General features: G+C 35.0%; 2 protein-coding genes across 4 annotated transcripts; one reads left to right on the top strand and one right to left on the bottom strand.

The window, feature by feature from the left end:
- The first annotated feature begins 122 nt into the window (after positions 1-122).
- LOC145224307 (kinesin-like protein KIF21A) lies at positions 123-19340 on the top strand. 3 transcript variants are annotated; one of them, XM_080090771.1, is made up of 42 exons: positions 123-249; positions 383-458; positions 1182-1328; positions 1391-1506; positions 1796-1919; positions 2451-2540; positions 3426-3560; positions 3637-3689; positions 4020-4152; positions 4221-4336; positions 5038-5233; positions 5554-5667; positions 5731-5870; positions 5989-6095; positions 6272-6392; positions 6549-6639; positions 6741-6852; positions 7133-7171; positions 7700-7888; positions 8130-8227; positions 8294-8395; positions 8508-8615; positions 8685-8826; positions 8892-8956; positions 9017-9106; positions 9178-9318; positions 9384-9488; positions 9806-9946; positions 10094-10229; positions 10455-10621; positions 12365-12556; positions 12613-12710; positions 12884-13012; positions 13232-13264; positions 14538-14677; positions 14776-14852; positions 15021-15124; positions 15464-15628; positions 15694-15802; positions 16185-16361; positions 16632-16840; positions 18741-19340. In XM_080090771.1, the coding sequence occupies exons 1-42, from the start codon at positions 209-211 to the stop codon at positions 18781-18783; spliced, it is 4911 nt and encodes a 1636-aa protein (XP_079946897.1). In that variant the 5' UTR covers positions 123-208; the 3' UTR covers positions 18784-19340. The 3 variants fall into 3 exon arrangements, with proteins under 3 accessions (XP_079946897.1, XP_079946899.1, XP_079946898.1); XM_080090773.1 differs by lacking the exons at positions 7133-7171; positions 13232-13264 and adding an exon at positions 18160-18245; XM_080090772.1 differs by lacking the exon at positions 7133-7171.
- A 188-nt stretch (positions 19341-19528) lies between these two features.
- On the bottom strand, positions 19529-22571 carry LOC145224311 (serine/threonine/tyrosine-interacting-like protein 1). The gene is made up of 7 exons (XM_080090777.1): positions 21904-22571; positions 21403-21650; positions 21219-21341; positions 21005-21164; positions 20861-20945; positions 20642-20795; positions 19529-20026 (listed from the first exon to the last, which is right to left on the bottom strand). Exons 1-7 carry the CDS (start codon positions 22045-22047, stop codon positions 19774-19776), a joined length of 1167 nt encoding a protein of 388 aa, XP_079946903.1. The 5' UTR covers positions 22048-22571; the 3' UTR covers positions 19529-19773.
- Positions 22572-22952: the final 381 nt, after the last annotated feature.

Genomic DNA, 22952 nt, shown 5'->3' with positions numbered 1-22952 from the left:
GAGGCTTGTGCGTGCTGTTGTATGTTATGCGATACGTTTGTATTTTCATCCCCAAAAATATACGTTTACGATCCATTGTGGTTTATCCTGTGTTGTGGTAAAAAGTATACTTCCCCTAGACTGTAAATTATTCAATTTGTGTAGATGTCAAAAAATGAAAATTGTTTCAAGCGATAGTTTTGGTGGATAAAGTTTAGGTGCAAGTACAATGGTTGATGAAGATGGTACCAGCGTACAAGTTGCTTTAAGGTGAGGTACAGTGTTTACACTTAAACAAATGTTAAAGGGAATGTAGTGGCAATTAAACATGTTGTGCTTGATTTAACTGACTTGTATTAAAATGTATACGTAACCATTAACCAACAATTCATTCTTTTTTAAGGATTCGTCCACAACTTGCTAGAGAGAAAATTGAAGCATGTAGAATTTGCACATTTGTTACACCAGGAGAACCGCAGGTCTGTAAACTAGCATTATGGCATTTCCAACAAATGGACGTGTCTATAAAATGCATTTACAAATTAAATAATAACACTGCTTTTTATTGTTAACTGGCAAAATGTAGCTTCAAATGGAAATTAACATTCACCGAATATAGCTTATCACTTATTTAGTGATATTCTTGTTGTGACAAAGCATTCCACTAGTCTGCTACGGCGCTACAAATCAATAACCTCAGCTTTTTTGTTTAAAGCAGACTTTCTGTCCTAAACAGACTTTTTGTTACTGTCATCTAAATGATAAACAAGGACATTTAAAATTCAAATAAAATTACAAGAATCCTAGTCAACTATCAAAAAAAAAAATTGAAGTAAATCCAGCAGAACGTATATCAACGTATAATCTGCACATGCATACAAATTTTGAACCCCAAATAAGTCTAAACAAAAAATTTGAAGTAAAAGTTATCATCAATTCTTTGTTAAAATAATCTACTTCTAGTTTATCAGTGGTTTTCTACCTTCATTCTTATCATAGGCCACTAAGTGGTCTGTGTACATTCTGCATTGTGTGCATCTGTGTGTTTTCCACTATCTGTTTGTCACAGTTGTTTAAATCACCTTTTTGCCAAGACAACTGAAATTTATGTTTTTTGTTTTCTTTTTCTTGTGAACAAGACAAAAGTATATATACTCAAAAATATTTCGACAATCAGGTATTTACATTTTTGTGTTCTTTAGGTTACACTAGGAAAAGACAAAGCATTTACATATGACTACGTATTTGACACACCGACTGAACAACATACTGTTTATGACACCTGCATTAAACCATTGGTTGAAGGCTGCTTTGAAGGGTATAATGCCACTGTGCTTGCATACGGACAGGTACTCTTCACCAAGGGTTCTATTCAACTCCTTTTTCACATATTTTTTATGCCTCATTTTAGACTGGTTCTGGAAAAACATACACCATGGGTACAGGTTTTGATGTTACCACTTCCCCTGAAGAACTTGGGGTTATACCACGAGCCATGAAACATTTATTTCAAGGGATTAACTCAAGGTACAGTAATATTGTTTTATGTGTGCAATGTAGCCTTTAAGAAAATGCAAAAAAATAATAAAAGAGAGATTTGTTGCTTATTTTTGATGAAAACTAAAATTAACATTTTTGTGTGATGAAAACTAAAATTAAAAAATGTTGCGTTTTTAACAAACATTGATAGGTTTAGAAAAAAAACTGATGTCTGTATTGTAATTCTTACAGTTCATATTTTGTTCTGTATAAACAATATTCCCTTCATTCCCTTGTCCGTTCATTTCCTATGTTATGAAACTTTCATGGGTTACAGGAAAGCAGATGCCACACAAAACAATCTTCCCGTACCAGAATTCATTGTAAGTGCTCAGTTTATGGAACTGTACAATGAGGAGATTATTGATTTATTTGATACAACAAGAGATCCCGCGAACAGGGTAAGTCACTTGTCAGAGTTTCATAACATGCACAACTTGTTGAAAGCACAAATCAGAATGTTTTGTTTTGGTTGTGTATAGCTCATTAAAAATCAGTGTTTTTAGTGTGTTTTTGACTATACAATATCCACAAAAAGTTTACACAAAGTTTATTTCAAAAAGTGTACTTTTTATATTTTTGTTGGCTATTTGCTGATTTTATTTGATTGGCAAATAAACATATATACTTATGGTGGAAATTGTTGTCCCCAGGGCATGGATATGAGTTGTTTAACTGACACTAATAGCTGCCTAATTCCTCATTTATTGTACTGTAACAATGTGAAATTGTGTCCTACCATGTTTAAAAAAATCTATTTTCAAGTGTAGGATAAAATGACAAAAAATTCTATGAATTAATTATGTCCAAATAGTCAATAGCAACATTATGTGCTTACTAGTAACAGATTTAGTGATAAATAGGTTAATAGTGAATATTATGTGGTTTGTTAATTTAATAGCAGTTTTCTAAAGTTTCAAAACATGTTTTAGGGAAGATCCAATATTAGAATTCATGAAGATGCAAGTGGAAATATTTACACAGTTGGTGTGACGGCACAACAAGTCTCCAATGCTGAAGAGGTGAGCTGGGCAAAATGAAACTCGGGCTTGTGTTCCGTGGTTTCTAAATGGCCTTTGATATTTGGTCCAACAAGTTTGACATGATTGTATCCACATGAAAAGTCACCAAAACCGAACTAAGTTGGCACTTAAAGAAGCCTTATTGCACTTAACCAAAACACATGGCCAGCTGTTTCAATACTAACTCAACAGTCAAGAAATAGTAGTTGTACCATGGGGGTGTATAAATAAAAGCTGTTTTTTTACTTGTTGCAAAAATATACAAGTTTGTTTTGATTCTTACTAAGAACACAATTCTTATTGAACATATGATTGCTTTGTGGCTTAAAGAATCTGTTGAGTCAACACTGGTTTGATGACTTTGTTGACTTTCAACAAAAACTGACATTTAAGTATTTGCTCAAACAAAATGACTTGTACAAATTGCTCAAAAAGGATTTTGCAAACATCTTGACAAGCCTAATACTATGTAAAACATTGTGGTTCTACAAAGCAATTGGACTATTTGCTATCATATTTACGAAGTCAATTTGTCTGAAGTTAATAACTGAATATACTGATTTTATCACATTTTTGTTCATTTTCTATCCTATCATATGTTACTTTTTCTGTGTGTGTTTCTTGTCTTTTAAATGTTTTGGCTGAACAAGAAACATGTTGGTCAACACACTTAGTAATTCCACTTCAGTAGTGGGCATACCCACACAGTCTTTCATACGAAGCTTAAAGCAACAAGCATATGTCTTAAGTTAAATTATGTACATGCTTGTAACATGTTTTGTGGGGTTTGTTGTAGACTTGGTATAATATTGAACTGAGCAGTTTATTGCAGGTATTGTTTGGTTCATACATTGGTCAAAGTAACAATTCAAAATTTGTTTTTAGACACTAAAATGTTTGCATGCTGGAGCACTGAACAGAACTACTGCTGCAACCCAAATGAATGCCCAGAGTTCAAGATCTCATGCCATCTTCACAATTCATATCAAACAGACCAGGGTGTGCAAGGCAAAGTCTGGCGTAAGGATATTCAACAAATATCACATATAACATGAACGATTTATTATTTTGTTGTTGTTGTTGTTTGTTTTCACAGAGTGCAGCTTCAACTCCTGAATCTGAAACTCCACCCAAAGAAAAAGAAGTGAGGTAGGTAGGGTTATTGCTGGTCAATTTAGTGGTAAATTTAGGGAAAACAAAAGAGCATGAAGACTGTGGTAGCAATGGACTTCCTGCTTTGTCACAGCTTCATATACTTTTTGTGTAGGTTCAACATGGACTGATAAATGTCACACATGCATATATACCTTGTACTTAATTACAGTCCACTGACATTGAAATATTTTGTGTTGTTCATTACTCAAAGAAAAGGATGGAATTGTTTTAGTTAAATTGGATTTGACTCAAATTTGGCTTAAAATAGAATGTAAACATTACCTCAAAGTGATTTCACTCACAGTATTAATTCACAAATTACAGTAAGTCCAAGTTGGAATTTGAGACTTTATCTGCAAAGTTTCACTTCACTGACTTGGCTGGATCAGAGAGATTGAAACGAACTGGTGCTACTGGAAAGCGTGCTAAGGAGGGAATCTCCATTAATTGTGGGCTTGTATGTCTTATTTTGTCATTTGTACTTTTCAGCTTTTATCTTTTTAACAATTTTTTTGTCTGTTTTAGCTGGCTCTGGGCAACGTAATTAGTGCTTTGGGAGATGTAAGCAAAAAATCGTCACATGTTCCGTACCGAGATTCTAAGCTCACTCGCATGCTGCAGGATTCTTTAGGAGGAAACAGGTATGAAGTGTAATTAGTAGGATACACAGGACAATGATTGATGTCTACTGTTATTTGCCACATGAGCCTTTTTCATGTTGCACATCATTTTACTGTTGTCCTGTTCAATCACCATTCTTATAAATGTCTTGAAGATTTTCAAAAATACAGTTTATATGGTTAATTGTTTTGCCCTGTATTAGTGATGGGACGATACCAGGTTTTGAAGCGAGTACCGAGTACGAGTACCACATGTATATACCTTCGATACCGAGTACGATTACCGAGTACTTAGGTGTAGTGTTGTACTTAGTTGTATATCACTGGCTAATTTATCTGCCATGGTCAGGGTACAGGCATGCACACATACATGCCGAAAAATGTAATCTCCACGTGATAGCGAAAAAGATATACGTAAACTGGCGGAACTTTTTCCCAATTTTGTGCTGTCCAAAGCAAATATTGGTATAAAGTTGCCCGTATTCTTATGGTGTAAATCGCCCTTTGGTACTCGCACGTTGGTATCGAAAACTGAGGCAAAATATTTCGATACAGAGTACGAGTATCGATACCACTGAAATCGTTCGATACCATCGGTACCGGGTACCCGTCCCATCACTACCCTGTATGGTCATTATGGGCTGTAATAATAAAGAAACAAATATGCTGTGAAGTTCATTTCGAGCCACTTGTCACTACTATATGTGCTTTTTGTATTGTAGTCGCACACTGATGATCGCATGCACAAGTCCTTCAGACAGTGATTTCATGGAGACTTTAAACACATTAAAATATGCAAACCGTGCACGCAACATTAAGAACAAAGTGACAGCAAACCAAGACAGCACAAGCAAGCAGATTCAAGTGTTGAGACACCAAATTGCATCACTACAACTAGAATTGACAGAATATAAAACTGTAAGTTTTTGCTAAAAAGACTTTTTTGGTTTTCATTAAGTTACAAATGAATGTGAAGACTAATGTAGCAAGCTGTTTTGAGTCTACTTGCCCTTTATAAATGTACTGAACTTAGATAATAGAAGTGACATATGAAGTAATGTCCGTATGCTTGTCCACAGTCAAACTCAAGTAGCATGCTTTATATTTGAACATGCAGGTTGTTTTTTTCTTGAATTTGTGAAAAGATAAAAGTACCTATGTAGAGTATAAACCTAATAGTTTGCCATAAAATGCACACAAAAAATTTCTCAGTTTTGTGATTATTTTAATACATGTAGGGTAAACGAATTGTCGGAGAAGATGGTGTGGAAGCTTACAATGACATGTTTCAAGAAAACAACATGCTGCAAAAGGAAAATGAAAACCTTAGAATGAAGATTAAAGCAATGCAGGTAAACCTTGTTGACTTATGTAAAAAAATACCACAGTTTACTCAAACAGTTTTTGGATATTAGGGAACTATTGAAAGCCAAAATCAGCGTTTAGTTGATTTTTCGGCAACATTGGTTCAAAGCAAAATTTCGGGCGATGGAGAAGGCAGTGAAGAAGTCGGAAACATGATTAAAAATTACATCAATGAAATTGAAGACTTGAAGTATGCACACACTCATTTTAATATTTTTCTTAACTAAACATTATGAAATGTATTTTATTTGAATTTTGTAGATATGTTTAAGTACTAAAAAACTGAAAAAAAATTGTCATAACTTTAGATCCAAACTTGTGGAGAGTGAAGGGATGTGTTCGAATCTAAGAAGAAAATCGGATAACACATCTCCATTCCGAAGAATGACAAGCCCTCATCATGTTCCTTTAAATGGTAACAAAAAAATAATATTTCAGCATAACACTACAAGCCAATCAGGATGGGCATTTGCCTTGATTAAAAAAATAATTTTAATTTTTTTATGAAAACGTAAGGTGTGAAATAAAGCTGAACTTCCACAATAAAATCCAGCTATGTTTTGACATTACTTCTTTGTGGTTTGTCCAAAGCTTCACTTGACTTTGAAATGCCGGAATTGCCCAATGGGAATGGGAAACCAATTCTGGAACTTGCTAAAGAAGATATTGATAAGTTGGAACAAAAGAAGAATGAGCTTCAAAACAAATCTAGGTTGGTTGTCACGGTGATCCCTTGATGTTAAGTTAATTATCTCGGTGGACCTGTATGTTTATATTTTGTGTGATGCTTAGAGGTGGCACCATTACATTTTGGAATTTGCACTTTGACAAAATTGTTTAAATAAAAAAGTTTGTATTTATTTTCCAGGACTTCTAAAAAGCAAAAAAGCAAAGAATCAGATGCAGATAAACCTGCAGTAGAAAATGAAGGAGTTCCAAATGGCAACGTTTCTGAGCAAGTATGTTTCATGCTGTTTTTAAGTCATTCTACTTCAGTGCAATTAATTTACATATCTTTGTGATCTTTAGCTTGCTTTGTGTTAATTATGATGTGTTGTAGAGTGTATCTGATGCGGAGACAGAAGCATCAGAGGCAGATGCAGAAGACACTGTTGTGACGACTGAGGATGAAAATGAAGAGAGTATGGACGAGTATGAGGAGGAACTTACAGGTGGACATTTATTTGTTGTCTTGCAAATAATAGCATGGCTTAAAATACAAAACAGGCGATGTGATGTAAGCTAAACTAAAGAATTATTTATCTGCATCAAAATCTGATGTGCTGCAAAGTTGTTTAGTCCTAGTCTCAGTAATTGTTAAAATTGAACTTATTTGCTAGCCATCTGGCAAAACAGTGTTATTTAAGATCTAAAACTGTAGTAGAATGCAATGAAGTAGTGATTTTGTGGGCAAAATGTGTTTGACAATATATCTCTTCTTGCATTCAACAGAAATCCCTGTAACAGAAGAAAAAGATAATCCAATTGATGGTAGCTTTTTTAATTGATATTAGCTTGTTTTTCACGAAATTTTAGTTGTAGCTGATTTTTAATCATTTCGATCCTAATTATCCCATTCGGCAAATAATTGTCACAAAAAAAACTGCAACTAAATATGCTTTTTTAATCTTGCTGCAATGTGATTATGTAAATAATTTGTTATTTGCTTTGCTTGAGCCTAATTTTATTCATTTATGTATGGATGTGTTATTTATGTTTTAAATATTTTGGCTGCCAAAAACCTATATTACTTGCACTGTGCCTATATAATCATCTTGCAACCATTATAAACTGGTAACCCTCATTAGGTGTGACATCTCCATTCAAAATTAGATCAAAAGTACATAGTTTAAAGAATTTAATCCCATGTATTGTCATGCTACTTTATCTTAGCTTGTTAGCTGTTTTTAGTTATTTGAATCCCTAACGTTAAATTACAACCTCCATCAAAATGATGTAAAAATGGTTTACAGGGCAACATTTATCACTCAACGCTGGATTTTTATTGATCAATTTCAGAGTCAATACAGGAAGAATTTGCAACAATCACTTATGAAATTGACGTCAAACAACAACTTGTCAATGAGCTTGAAATGATGCAAAGGCGCATGAGCACTATGCAAAAGCAATACGAAGACAAACTGAGGCTAATGTCCAACCGAATTAAGGCAACAGAAGTGGAAAGGGACAAAGTTCTTAATGGTCTTGGTATGGAACAATTTTATTGTTGTTCCACTTTGGTGTTGTGCTTAACAATGCCATCATGCTGAGTTTTTGTTCACTAGTCTTCAAATTAAAAAATGAATTTAAAAACACGCTTTTGGAAACTTGAAAAAGATATTGTCTTTTTTGTGTTGTTGACAACCACTTTCGAAATTTTTGGTGTTTTTGAAAATTGAATGACCTTGAGATTGTTCTTTGCATGTAAGTTATACATACTGTTTTTCAGATACCAAATCTAGTGCTGGCACTGAAGAAGCTAATAAAGTCAGAGCTCAGTACAAAAAACAACTTGATACTATGAAAAAAGAAATGTCAAAATTACAGGTAATTTCTTGCATGTAAAGTTGGTGTTCTATTACGGTAAGTTTTTCAAACACTGTACTATTAAAGGAAGCCAAGAAAAGCCATGATCGACTTGTTCGTGAGCAGTCAAAATCAACAAACCAACTAAAATCCTTAAGAAATGAATTGGATCAAATGAAGAAAACAAAGGTATTTTTGTTTTGAAGGTGATAATGGAAACAAAATTAGTAGTTTTGACCAGGGATATTTTGATGTACTTGTATTTTTATGTCTGAAACAAATCACCATCTTTTACATTTAGGTTCGCCTACTTCGTCAAATGAAAGAAGACCAGAAAAGAAACAAAGTTCATGAAAACAAACAAATGAAGGAAATCACAAAATTAAAGCGGGAATTTCGTCAGAAATCTGTAACTTTTTCTACTCGTTTGAAACTTTCAATCAAAAGTCCCATTTATTAAAATTTACTTTATTTTCAGAATAAAGTAAGAACACTTGAGTCTGAAAACAAAAAGAAGGATCAAATGATGAAACGAAAACAGGAGGAAGTTTCAGTTTTACGCAAACAATTAAAGCCAATATCAGGAAAATATGGCAGAAACCAACAAGCCAAACAGCGTGGTAGTGTTCGATTTAAGTATTTAATACCAAACTTTTTCAATGCTTTCACTTTTTTAACTTTTTAGCAGTTACCATGGATTCAACATTTGTTGTTGAGAAACCAACTTCGGCTGCATCAAGTCAACACCAGGTATTTTCAGCAGAAAAATGTATGTATACAAACTCCAGCCCAACTGATTATTGTTTTTAGGCAACAGAGAAACAACAAAGGTCTAGAAAAGCTTCTAGTGAGTTTTCTTCCAGGACTGCTCGCGTCAAATGGAAGTCAGTTCAGACCAAGGTTTGAATGGGATTTTAAAACTTGATCCACAAGAAATTTTGTGTTAAACATATTATTATTGATTTCTATAGATCAATGAGATTGTAATGCAGCGTGAAACTATATCAAGGATTGAAAGACAAATGGAAAGGTTTATTAAGGACCGTGAAAGGCTGCAAAGAAACATTGAACACATTCATAGGAAGAGGACCCGTGCATCAGTAAAAGGCGAGGTGGGAAATGCTCTTTCCATATTATTATCTTTCTTTGTATTAGATTCATTTTTCTCTGGTTTTAGAAATATTCTTTGAGACAACAATTAAGGGACGAGGAAGACACTCTACAGGAAAACATTGATTACGTCAATGAGCAGATTCAGGATTGTCAAATGGAAATAATGCAGGTTTGTTGTTTGTGTATTTAAAAACAAAAACAAATGAAGCACAGATTTTAAAAGAATGACTCTCACCATGTTTTGGAGAACTTGTTTAAAATTTGCTGATGATTTCATAATAGCTAGAAAAATAAAACAGCTGTGATTATACTTGTTTTGTGGGTGTAAAAATATGGCAAATATTTTATAGTTATTTCAAGTCTGTGTGAAGTCATACTATCTCAAACATGCATTAGTGAGTGTTAACACGGGATGTGAAAGTTAACCAACAAACCTTGCATTTTATTCATATCCTTCTATTTGCCTTTAATTTTTTATTGTTACAGGTGGAAGAATCCATGGAAGACAATGCAATGGTATCAAATGTGATACAAACCTGTTCAGTGAACGAAGCACGATACATGCTAGAAAATTTAATTCCAATGGCTGTCACAAAATCTGCTATTGTAGTCCAGGCGCAGAGCAAGGTAGGCAGAATAAGTTGACATCACTGAGCCTTACAACAGTGTATTTTTAATCGATTGTACATAGTCTGTACTAAACATGTTTTTTTTGCATAAATTGTCTGCTTCCAATTTGTACTGCAATTAGTTCATGTGGTTTATGTATTCCAGATGGAAGACTTGCAATCTCGCCTGAGGGAGACTGAACAATCATCAAAGCAGGCACATGATTTGATGCGGTACATGCTTGAAGAAGGACCTAACCTTGACACCAGCAACACAGAATGCATTAATGAATATATGCAAGGTATTGTTGTTGTATTTGGGTATACTAGTTTGTGGGTAAATTCATTCTTCAGTAAGTTTTGTTTCATAGTACCAGTGTGTAGTGAAATTGTCTACATTAAAATGCATCATATAATTTTATTAACACTGATAGAAAACTTTTATCATCATCTACATGTGGTTTATGTTTTGTTAAGTAGAAGCAACTATCTAACTTCCAGAGGATTTAATTTAAGTATTTTTTCAGGCTATGCTAGTGACAGCAGCAGTAGCTCAAGAGATTCTTCACCTGGTCGAAATGATGAAAGTTTCGAGCCTGCTATCAATGTCTTTTCAGCTAAGGGTGATAGGAAAGGAAACTTAAAGCCTGCACAGAAGGAGCCAAAAGCAAGACGCCGTACTGCCACACCCCAGGTGATATAACTTAAACAATGTCACTATGATCTATATCAGGGGTCACCAAACTTTTTTCACTGTGGGCTGGAGAAGTTTCAAAATGATTCACGTGGGCCGCATAGTTTACATGCCCTAGCACCATCTTTCCAAACTTAGCCCGCGAGACGATTTTTATAGGAGCACCAAGATATGGTCTTTACAATTCCATTTAAAATTGGGTGATCAGCCTGTTAAACTGTATAGTTGGCCTTATCTTATGAGCAATGCTTGGATATTTCGTCACAAGTAACGAAAGAAGGCAATTGTTTGCTCACAATTAACACTTGTAGTCATGTCTGTGACGTCACACACTGGATTCGGATTAATCCTGGGCATCCTTTGAAACTAGGTAATTATGGGTCCCCTTCCCTGAAGGGGACACATTGATTTTACTCGAATTTTTTTCTTTCTTTTTTCTTCCCAAAGTTTGTCCGACCCGTTTTTCCATCAAATGTTTGATGGGTTTGGATGAAATTTACACAGATGGTAGATATAGGTATGTAGATGTGCATCCCACTTTGTTTTTGTTGATAACCCCAGTATTTACCCTGCTAGCCCCATAAATGGGGTTATTTTCTTCCCAAAGTTTGTCCGACCCGTTTTTCCATCAAATGTTTGATGGACTTGGATGAAATTTACACAAATGGTGGATACAGTTATGTAGATGTGCATACCACTTTTTTGTTAATAACCCCAGTATTTACCTCACTAGCAACCTAAAATGGGTGAGTTTGTGAACAATGTCGGAATTGGCTGAAATTTGGATAGCTTGTAGAGTATGACATTTATAGGTGTTGAATGTTGTATTCAACCCTGTAGCCCCAACATTTACCCCACAAGCCCCCAAAGTGTAAAACATATTTGTATGTTACTGGGCACCACAAACGAAAAAATTCTGTGGTGCAATAGTCTTACAAGTGCAACCAGTTGTATGTTACTGGCTGGTGCGTTAATTGGTAGACGTTTTTGCGCCATGGCAGTTAGGGGGTTGTTAAAGCCCTATGACGTCAGAAGCATTAACGGTTGTTGCTCAAAACACATCTAGTGGTCGAAATTTTAAACATTGGCAGATTGGGCTGAAATTTTCCAGTACTATTGATCGAGTCATTGAGGGTTCATATTTTTTTAGTTTAATGTCAAACCACATTAGTAACCCTACCAGCCACCTAAATAAGTAAGTTTATTAAACAGTGTAGGGATGGGCTAAAGTTTGGGTAGCATGTGGACTGTGGTTATCTCTTGAAATGCACTATTTTTAACTTTACATGTGTGGGGACCCATGAGTTTCTGCCTGCAGAAATGACTAAGGTTATAAAAGACGATGGCTAATATGGGACCCAATACAAATTAAGCATAGGAAATATATTTATGTTTTAAAATAGGTTATAGTGTAAATGCAACAACAAAATATGCTAAGCCACCCTTCTAGTATCAATTCTACATTTCGCGACAAAAAAGCTCTCGCAAAGAATAGATTAATTTTTGAGTGTTACGAAGTTATCAATACGATTTGGCAAAGTAAAAAATGTGGTCACGGGCCGGATAAAATAACCTTGCGGGCTGAATCTGGCCCACGTACTGTAGTTTGGTGACCCCTGATCTATATTTGAGTGTGCCATGATCACTGGATCTCTGGTATAGATGCTTCAGGGTTGACCCCAGTATTGAATTTATCTCAAATATTCAACCAACTTTTATGTTTCAATTTTAATTTACTTTCAGGAGTTGTTACATGGCATGGCAAGCCCTATCCAGAACATCTATATGCAGAAAGCTGGCAGTGATGAGTTAATTTTAAGTGGAGAGCGACTACTGAATGGTACTTCAACTCCTGACCCTGGAAAATCTCCAAATGAAACCATCACAGCTGACAACATACAGGGTTTTGATGAACCATCAGAAAATGCCATTGAGGTTTGTTTTGTGGTTGGTGCACAGTTTAAAACAATATTAACAATAATTTTGTACAGGTGACACCTCGTCAAAGACTTGGTACCTATACCAAGGAAGATGCAACTGTTGATGCATTAAAACCTCCCCAGATAACAACTGATACTTCTGTTGACAGGTGATGGAACTGTTAAGCTGTGTATGTTAATGCAAATCTAATATGGTGTGTAAAGTTGTTTTATTTTGTGGAATTTTGTTTTGTGTATGTAATGTAAATCCAATATGGTGTGAAAAACAATTTGTTTTTTGTGTGGGATTTTGTACACCCAAAGACAAAACTTGTTTATTTAGTGAAACAAAACCTTCGATATTGGAAACTCCACCGGGATCGCCAGTTGCACCTCGTGCAAAGACATCTATTCCGGCAAATGTTTTTTCTCGTCTTACTACCTATGCCTTATCTTCTCCAAGATCAAACAAGTCAGTACCACACAGTTGTTTTTTTTGCTTTGTAATTTGTTACAATGACACTCAGTATATAAGCACTTATGAAGGACAGATGGATTTTTTGTGATAAACCAGATTAGGTGATAACAATGATTGATGCATACAAATATCCCTAGACTAGTTAAAGGCACCAACATGTGTAAAAAAATATTGATGGATATGTGCAGTTAAACTTATGTACTTTTTCTGTAGTGATTATACACTGGCAACAGTGCCTGGGCAAAGGTAACATGTGTAAATCGTTTTGTCGTAATTGCATGTGCTGAGAAACCTCAGTTTAATTGTGTAGCTGCTTAGAATAGTTGTGTGCAAGATATGTGTGCCTCAGAGAAGTTTCATGCTACCTATAAGTTTCTGGGATGTCATAATCCTAATTCCGTTCACTATTTCTTACTGCTGCTGGTGTAGACGTATAGCAAATGACAAAACAGTCAAATTGCAAAATGATTTTTATGCTTTACTGCAATAGATCTAAAAACAAAAATTGTTGCTTTAAATCTGTGGTTTTCAGCCGATTTGTTGCGGTAATAGACTTTTTTTGAAGATATGTCGAGTTAATCAAATACAATTGAGTCTTGTGCAAAATATAAAAATAAAAAAAGAATTTCATTGCTTCTCAACCTTTAATAGTGTTAGTTTCCTTCCAAGTATCCATCAAAACCACTGGCATCCTGCATACCAAATAATGTAGAGTTCTATGCATTACAAAAGTTAAAAAGTGTGACTCACAATGTACCTTCACATAATGGAAGGTCCCAGGGTAAAATTTCGACTGCTTGGAGGTGTGGAACCTCGCTTGGTGTTGGTAGTTGTCATTCATGAGGGCCCCTGCACTTGAGGCCCCCTAAAACACCTTCTAGTCACCTTTATTTTAAAAAACTGAACTTGAACAACTTTTTCATCAATAGACCAATCGCGCAAACATGTGAACCCCAGTTGGAGCTGCTTTAAATCGTAATAGTTTTTTTTGTTTCTCGTAATAATATTAATCTGTTTACTATTATGCCAAGCTCAATTTGTTTTGTTTGATATTACTAAAATAATGTTTCATGCCATTGTGTGTATATATGTAGTTTATTTTTAACTGTTGTATCTACTTGTCTGGGTCTTAAAATAATGTTGTTGCAGCAATCAACTTGTTTGTGTTAACAAGCATGTTCAGTTCTTGACCAAGCACGTTCATCTTGTGTGATGCCATATTTACATTGTGTAGTAATAGAAAAAAAAATATGTGGAGAAAGGGTTTATTAATTCTTTCATTTATCTTACTTTTTGTTAAACCTAGCCTATCATTTTACAAGTTCAGAAAGTTTTTTGTCACCAGGCATGCTTGATATTGTGCTTGGATAGTGACTTGGCATAAACCATTCATACATTAAACTATTAACGTGCAGTACCTTTACCAGGCTAAGTCAACAATATGTAGGATGCATGGTTTTTGTCATTTATCTACCTGATATAACAAAAGTAACCTGTTATTTAAATCTTGTTTGTTTAGAGGTCGCATGAATCCCTACAATCCTAAAGTCACCACTCCACGATCTTCACCACTGACATGTGTACAAGTTGCCGAAGGTCACCACAAACCGGTGTTGTCTGTTCAAGCCACTGACCATCTGCTTTTTTCAGCATCTAAAGGTGGGAGTTTTTAATTTAAGGAAACATCTTGTTTGTATTGGCTTTTTCATTCGCAAGGTAATAGTTAACTAAAGTTAATACCACTTTTATTTGTGTAGATCGATCTGTGAAAGTGTGGAATTTGGTGACTGGGCAGGAAATAATGTCACTGGATGGTCACCCAAACAATGTCAACGTAAATATGTTTTAGAGGCTTTGTGATACGGTTTACTAACAATAACAAAAATGCTTAATGAGAGTTATGCATGAAGTTTTTCTGGTCATATATTTTTTACTCTTGACTGGTAATATAAAAATCAGTAAAAAAATTTTTTGAAGCAATAAACTTAAAAATGTTTCTCAGGTTGTTCGCCACTGTCCACACACTGGTCTTGTATACAGTGTATCACTCTGTTACATCAAGGTTTGGGACATCAGAAGCCATGCCAAGTGTGTTCGAGTGTTAAGGTATTTTCCTTATTGTACTTTATACACTTTTCAGTTCTTTTTGTTTCTCATTTCGTTTACCATTTGGTTTTTATCTGGATGTTGGTTTGTCCCGTAACTTGACTAAGCACCTCTGCCATGAAATGATGACAAAACAATCTTTTTCAGCCCTTGGATAGATATTTACAGAGTTGTTTGATGTATTAACTCCCGATTTGTTGCATTGTTTCTTAATATAATCAAACTCACACACTCATCACTTTTTGTGGTTGTTTTTCAATTAGCTTATATATTTAAGATTAAGTTGTTGGCTATACATGAACCATTTGTTTCAATTCAACTCCCTGATTGCTTTTTTAGTACATCTGGCACACACCATTTGCCAAGCAGTTTTATGGGCACAATGTCACGGACAAACAAAATGCCAGACAATGAACATCAAATCAATGATATTCAGCTAAGTCCAGATTCAAAGATGCTCTTTTGTGCCTCGTCAACGCATGTTAAAATATGGGAACTCAACAAGTAATTTTAACAGCATTCATCAAACCAACATTTTGCAAATTTACATTTTTATTTCTTCTGTTAAGATTTTCCATTGTTGGCAAACTCACTGGTCACACAGGGAATATTATGACGCTGGTTGTCCCTAAAAATGAATCGACGGTTATTACAGGAGCCAAGGATCACTTTATTAAGGTAAAAGTGTTGCTTGGAACTTTACATTTCATGTTAGCCAAGCCATTAGGTCGGGAAATGTTTTTTTCTTCTGAATACTTGCCCGAACGTGGTCATTTAGAAAATTTGTAAAATATATTAACCATATCTTGGTGATAACACATATCACTCTTGAATAATTACGGTTCTATCATGCCTGGGAAACGTTCAGTCATGAAACATTCGGCAAAAAAAACAGTAACAGCTAAAATCCACAAGGCTTCTGTTGGTCCGATCACCCAGCTTGCACAGATTATTGTATTTTAATGCCTGTGTTTTTTATCAAAAAAATAAATCTTTGGGCTTGGAGAAATATGTGTGAATGCCAAAACTTGTTTATTTGAATTTTGTTGCTTCCCTGTAGGTTTATGATTATGCCAACGGTATTCAAGGGAATATCAGCCCTTCACAAGCTTTGGAACCTCCACATATGGATGGCGTGGAATCTCTTGCTTATTCACCGGCATCACAGATACTCTTTTCTGGCTCTAGAGACAAGTCCATTAAGAAATGGGACATGAAATCCAAGTCAGTTATGAAAGTAAGTGGATAAAACTAAACCTTATTTGTATATCATACTTATAAACTACGAAAAACTATGACTCAGGGAGGCCTAAATCAGTAGTGTGTTTAATGTATGCTTCATCATGTTACAATTGTAATGTGTAAAAAAGTAAACGTTTATGTTTAAACAGAATAATAAGCAAATGTTTCCAGTAACAGACCAGAATAAGTCAACGACCTTTTGAGTGTAAAGTAATGTGTCATGAAAAAAGGGTATTTATTGCCATATGTGTCACATTTGTTTTAGTCCGAGTACCAAGCACACATTAACTGGGTTTGTGCTCTCGATCTTATCAACTCTGATGATGGGGATGAAATATTGGTGTCGGGTGGCAGAGGTGGCATGCTTAAACTGTGGGATATGGAAAGCTTTGGATCCATTGGTTCAGTTCGCGCACATTCAGAGACGATTAATTGCATTGCTTCAAATAGACAACATATTTTTACTGCATCGAGGTAAGTTTTCACCTTCAGTCACTCCTGGAAAACATGCAGCTGACATCGCCTATACATTTCACCACTTTGGTTACGTTCTGGTCGGTTACACCAGGGGTCGGCAACCTTTTTTGCACTGAGGACCGTTTTTGAAACTAAAATTTTATCGCGGACCAGTCTTAAAAAAACTACAAATATTTAGCAATAAAAACGATTAAAGTAGTTTATCATCCCCGGGATACATGGGCTAAATGTTTTATAGCATTTAAACTAAAAAAATCTACGGCCGGGTAACGAACTCCTCGCGGACCGGCGGTTGCCGACCACTGGGTTACACTAATCAGTTACCACATTTTTTTATTCTTAAAACAATCGTTCGGCAGAACTCAAACCCGAAACAAAAGAAAAAATATGTTTAATGATTCTGGCAACACAACGTTGAATGCATTAAAATAAAATTGCCCATACTTGGTACCAATAGCTTACTCCGTTTGTTGTGTCATTAATATCACCTTAAATGTCCTGCATTTACTTTGCAAGTCTCTATAACAGGGCTGTTCAACCTGCTCTGTCAAAGGTTCAGATTATAAACTTTACATTTGAGTTTCGGACAGCCCTGTGAGTAATACAAACGCATCTATTCGTAAGCTATAAGGGAAATTGCACTTCATGTTACTCGGAGTCGATTATGTTAAAGACAAGACTAAAACAATGCTAAAATGTGCATGAAAAATCGCCTTCGTTTGTTAGTTGTAACAAAATATAGCAAGTATATGCAAACCGCGGCCCACAGGCATCGTGCGACCCATTAAATAAAATTTGTGCGTCCCGGAGTCGTTTGAATTATTAAATAATGTTGCCTTCAAATCTATTTTAGTACAAATTAGTTGTGTTCAGCTTGACCTTGTTAGTGATAGCTTGTTTTGTTTTATCAGACCGCTAGTTTTCTGTCTAACAATGGTAATTGTATTTGGCCTATTAGTGATAAAGGTCGCTCAGGAAATAAAGGACCATTTTCTCATGATAGTCGCATGCAGTGTTTTTTTTTAAGGTGTTTTCAAATTTCTCCAGCGGTTTCCCAAATGCAAATATGGCTATTTTTTGGTATTTAAATGAAACACTTGCGGTCTCTTAAAACTACTTAGCGGTCACCCAAACCAAACCTTAAAAAAAACCTGGTCGCATGACCTGACTTTACATAGATTGTGAAAAAAGTTCAAGCTTCTCGCGGTCTCAGCAAAATCGCTTCGCAAACCCCAGCAGTTTGCGAACCCGACTAGGTCGTTTATTGTATTTTATCACAGAAAGAAACATTTTTGTAACAATTCTTTATTCAACAGCGATACAACTGTTAAAGTTTGGAGAAGAAAACGGGATAGATGACACATGTTAGGGAGAAATACCGTCTCCGAACCACAGTGTTAAAGTACCGGCAATCACACACATAACCATATAGTTGTCACGACTAATAATCTGTATTTTTTACAAAACAAACTTGTGTCAAATTTCGGTAATTTGACACATTGCAAATTAATCGCCGCCAATAATATGCTGAATCTAACCAAATTTAACACTGCTTGTAAAATTGTTTACAAGACACTCCTAATTTTGCATGAACAAAAGTTTTCTTTTTTGGTAAAAGGTTTGATTTAGTTTGTTTCATGATAAATTTATCATGTTTAGTATTATATATAGTGTCTAGCGACAAATGGTTTTCTGAGGTGGTTTGCCAGCAGAAAAATAGTCTTGTTGAATCAGATAGTTAGAAATGTTTTATTTTTCTGACATTAGGGTTGCATGCTCTTGTATTGTTGCTTTTGTTTTCATAGGATATTTTTTTGTTTTTTGCAACTGGTTACTAGGGTACAAATATTCCTACCTCTTTTTGCAGTCCTTGATAAACATTTTTTTCATTTCTTAGCGATCGCTCTGTGAAAGTATGGAAACTACAAAACAACGGCTGATCTAAAAGCTTTCTTCGTTTGCTGATTTAGCAAGATCTCATTTGAAGCATGTTCATATATTTTTGCATGTCTGCATGGCCACTATCTGGACCAAACTTATATCCGTGCAAACGCATACTGATATCTGCATACCACATGTAACAATATACCATGGTGTAACATTATATTTCTGTTCTTGGGGCAATACCAAACCGGTAGGCACTGCCAAGACAAACTGAAGTGCTTTTCATGCTTGTGCAATACAATAGCTTTGTTTATTATAGTTGTGTGCATTACATATTGGCCTTAGTTGCGTAACGTATATCTGCCACCACAAGTTCTCTTTCAAAGTTTTGCGACGATGCACGGTTTATTGTGCCGTGTGTTGACAAAGTAGTGGAACTTGCTGTTATATGTCGTACACGAAGCTTGGCGTCACTGTGATTTTGTTGACCACCAGAAATACGTCTGTGTACATCTGATGTTGCTCAAATTGACATTTAACTTGTTTGCTCTCCTTGCATTGCTCTAATTTATTTTGTGTACGTTCCGTTAGTAATATCCAAACAAGTACGCTTCTTCACGAGTGAATACTTTGTCAGAGAAAGAAAGAAAGCAAGGTCACAGTACTAGTAGGGATTCTGTACTTCCTATTTTTAATCATAAAATGAGTATTTTGTGTTTGTTTCTTTCAAATTGAAGCAGGTATTGGTTGGCCCCAAAAGCATACGTTTAGGGAATCATCTCAAGCAGTATTTCTTACCCATATTTCAACAATAAACATTGCTATGTGCAAAATTTCAAAAATTGCCCAATTGTATGGTACCACCAATTAGGTATGTTATACAATATCAAAACATGATTAAATGTAAAGAAATGATTTACAAATATAATTAAAGTAGTAAAAAAATAAACTTCATATAAAAGTATACATCTAAAAAACAAGTGTACTATATGATTTCAGTGCAAAGATTCATACTGCTCGCTAACTAAGTGCACAAAATAAAATGTCTAAAACGGTAGGTCTTTGAAGTCAGTCAGTTTTCTTCCAAAAACAGTTCTTTCATGTATCAGCAATTGGTCAAGAAATCCATTGTTGGGCTTGGCTGTAGATCTACAGTCTTTCAACCATTCACTGGCATCTTTTAATGACCAATTCAGTTTTTGCATAAGATAGCCAAGAACAATTGTCGAGCTTCTGCTGCGGCCCATGTTGCAATGAACCAAAACCTTGTTTTTGTTCTTTTTATCAGAAACCAATGGACTGAAATAAACAGCACAAACTGTCACATCATGATGGTCAATTTTTGGCGGTTTAACAAACTAGTTGCTTTATATTCGCTTTAAAAAAGGCCTCACAAGGATAAACGTTACAGCTCTTTTTGCATTTACTCTTTTACTGTTGAGTTTTCTTCTCAACCTTTGACAAACTGCACTTTAATTACAATGTGTTAAATTATAACAGGGTTCCTGCAGACATGGAAAACCTGGAAAAGTTATGGAATTTAAATTTGTATTTTTAAGGCCTGGAAAAGTTTTGAAAAGAGCCAACTTTTGAACAAGTCATTGAAAAAGTATGGAATTCGGCGCCTGTTTTACCCTGAAAATGGCAGATAGATATAGGAATTTAAAAATTTTTTTTAATTACGTAACGTTTGTATATTCGTTGCAAGTGTGGTAAATTGGCTGCATCTTCCAAAGTCTTCTTACTAGTTTTACGATGGGAATTGCTCGATTTTTTTGTTTTGGAAAAGTCATGGAATTTACAAATGAAAATTGTGCGGGAATCCTGTTATAAGCTACATGTCAATGTGTGTAGCATACCACCACATGGGTAGTTGCCAAAGTGTAATGTTGTAAGAACGGTCAATATTCATACTTGTCTATGGCTTCGTATATGAACTGTGAAGTTTTGGGAATCCAACTACCCAGATCCACCATTGATTTATCATCCAACCTTATTGTCATATACTTTACTGTGTCAGGAAATGAATTTGGCTGATCCAGTGTTACATTTACAATGTGTGTAATTCCTGTACATACAAATATTTTATTCACAATAACATTTTCTCTGAAAAAAAAAAACATTTTCCATTACCTAAAATTTTTATTATTTTCTCATCAGTTGCATGATCAGCAGCAGCCTGGTACAAACAATCCTCAAGGATTTCAGATGGCCATGTCTAAAAAATCAAAATGCCCTTAAAGATGGTGCCTTTAAACCAAAGTTTGCTATACTTACCCTTGTTTCATATGCTCTTTGTTCTTTGGTAGATACCACTTTGTTGGTGCATAAAAAGGGATATTTGGTTTGAAATAGACCAAATGAGCCATGTAGTTTAAAATAGGAAATGTTCTTGGCATCAAGTGCAGAACAAATGCTACCATCTATGTCATCATACCTGAAAAGTGAAAGGTTTAATCCCAATTCAAGGAACAAAAGGTTAAACACTTACAAAACAATCATGTCATATTCCTGAAGTTGGCTTGGAACGCTAAGAAGACAACCAAACTCTGTGTTCAGTGAAGAATGGTGTTTAGCAGTGACAATGTGAGACTTTGCATATTCCTCTGCAGTCCTGAAACCATAAACTACATTAAAAGATAACTGAAAGAAGACCAACAAAAACGTTGTAGTACCTGCAGTCTACCAGTAGCAAATACATTGGATTATGAATCTCAGGTTGGGCTAGCCAAGATTCTGCTACTATAACATTGTACAGTTCTGTTACAGTCCATTCCAGTGTATTGGTTACCAAAGTACCATCTGCATCCACCTTTTTAGGTAGCTGACTGGGGTTCTGGACAGACATTGCTTGAACACTTCCACTTTCTGAGACTGGCAACTTGCCATTTGTCTGGCTTCGGGGGTCATTATTGTCAAGCTTCTGCAAACAAGTCCATAATGCTGTCAAATATTTTGTATCCAAAGCAAATAGCAGGTTAAAGAGTTTGGTTTTTGGCTACTTTCTTGAAAGGTTGTTTGCATAGTGGCTCTTGAAATACAATAATGCTTACAATTTTTATGTACTTTCTTTGGGTAAATATTGATTCATAGATGGTGTTGTTCACAAGATCTACAGCTTTACTATATAAGATGTGATGTTAGACATATATTCTACATGTCATTTTAAAAATTACTTTGTTGGATGAATGTTGAGTCTTAATGGAACCTAGGTTGGATGGAACACTTTTTGATCTTGTTGGTTGTGCTGGAGCTGTTTTTAAATCATTAATCCTTGTAACACTTATGGAACGCAACTTTTTCGAACCACCAGAACCCATGACATTTTCCCTAACTTGTTTTTATTTCATTTAGAAACTGTTTCCAAATAAATCCTAAAAAACAAGGATTTTATACCAAACTTAAGTGACAAAAAACTTGTTTCTGCATATTTTCAAATAAGCATAACTGCCATACCACAAGGTTAAAAGTAGGTCAGATGTGAGCAAATATAAAGTAGGTCAGATGTCAGTAAATGCCAAAGCATACCCGGTACTAGTCTATAGGTGTTTGGTTAGTGGGTCAAGAAGAAACAACATATTGTGCGTGTGTAGGTGCACCTATTCGGGTAAAAATATGCCACTTTGAGTTTAAATAAACTGTACTTGTTGTTTAATTGATTTGAGAAACAAAATATTGTTCAGACCCAGTATGAAAAAATTGCTAACACCGGAGTTTGCGTAATATGTGTAAGAAATTTTAAAATGGTAGAAATTTTAAAAATGGAACATATGTTCAAGATAAATCTGCAAATAACTACAGATATTAATCATATAATGCAGTTTACATAAACAAATACAGTTCTGTATTTTTTTACTCGAGTGCTACATTTCCAGGTGGTGCAACAAAAAAATCTTCAAACATTTCTTTGGCATTTGACAATACATTATGTTCATGAGGTGCCACAGTAATTTCATCGTTGGACAGATACAAAGGCATGTCTTCAAGAACACTTGTTAAAGGTTTCACATGTTCAGTAGGAATATCTTGCAACACACTCGCATGATATATAGCATCTTCTAATGCTTTAACTTCTATTGGTAAGTGTTTAAATCTGATAAGTGACAGATTTTCTAACATTGATAGCTCCTCTTGTGTAATTTCTTGATTTTTTTGTGATCCCTTTGGTGTCCCATTCCATTGAGGAGCATTTGGGACAAACTTTGTTGAAAATGTTTTTTCACTC

Source organism: Phallusia mammillata, chromosome 4, assembly GCF_965637545.1.
Source record: "Phallusia mammillata chromosome 4, kaPhaMamm4.hap1.1, whole genome shotgun sequence".
Taxonomy (NCBI): Eukaryota; Metazoa; Chordata; class Ascidiacea; order Phlebobranchia; family Ascidiidae; genus Phallusia; species Phallusia mammillata.
This window is presented reverse-complemented; position numbering and strand designations above follow the sequence as displayed.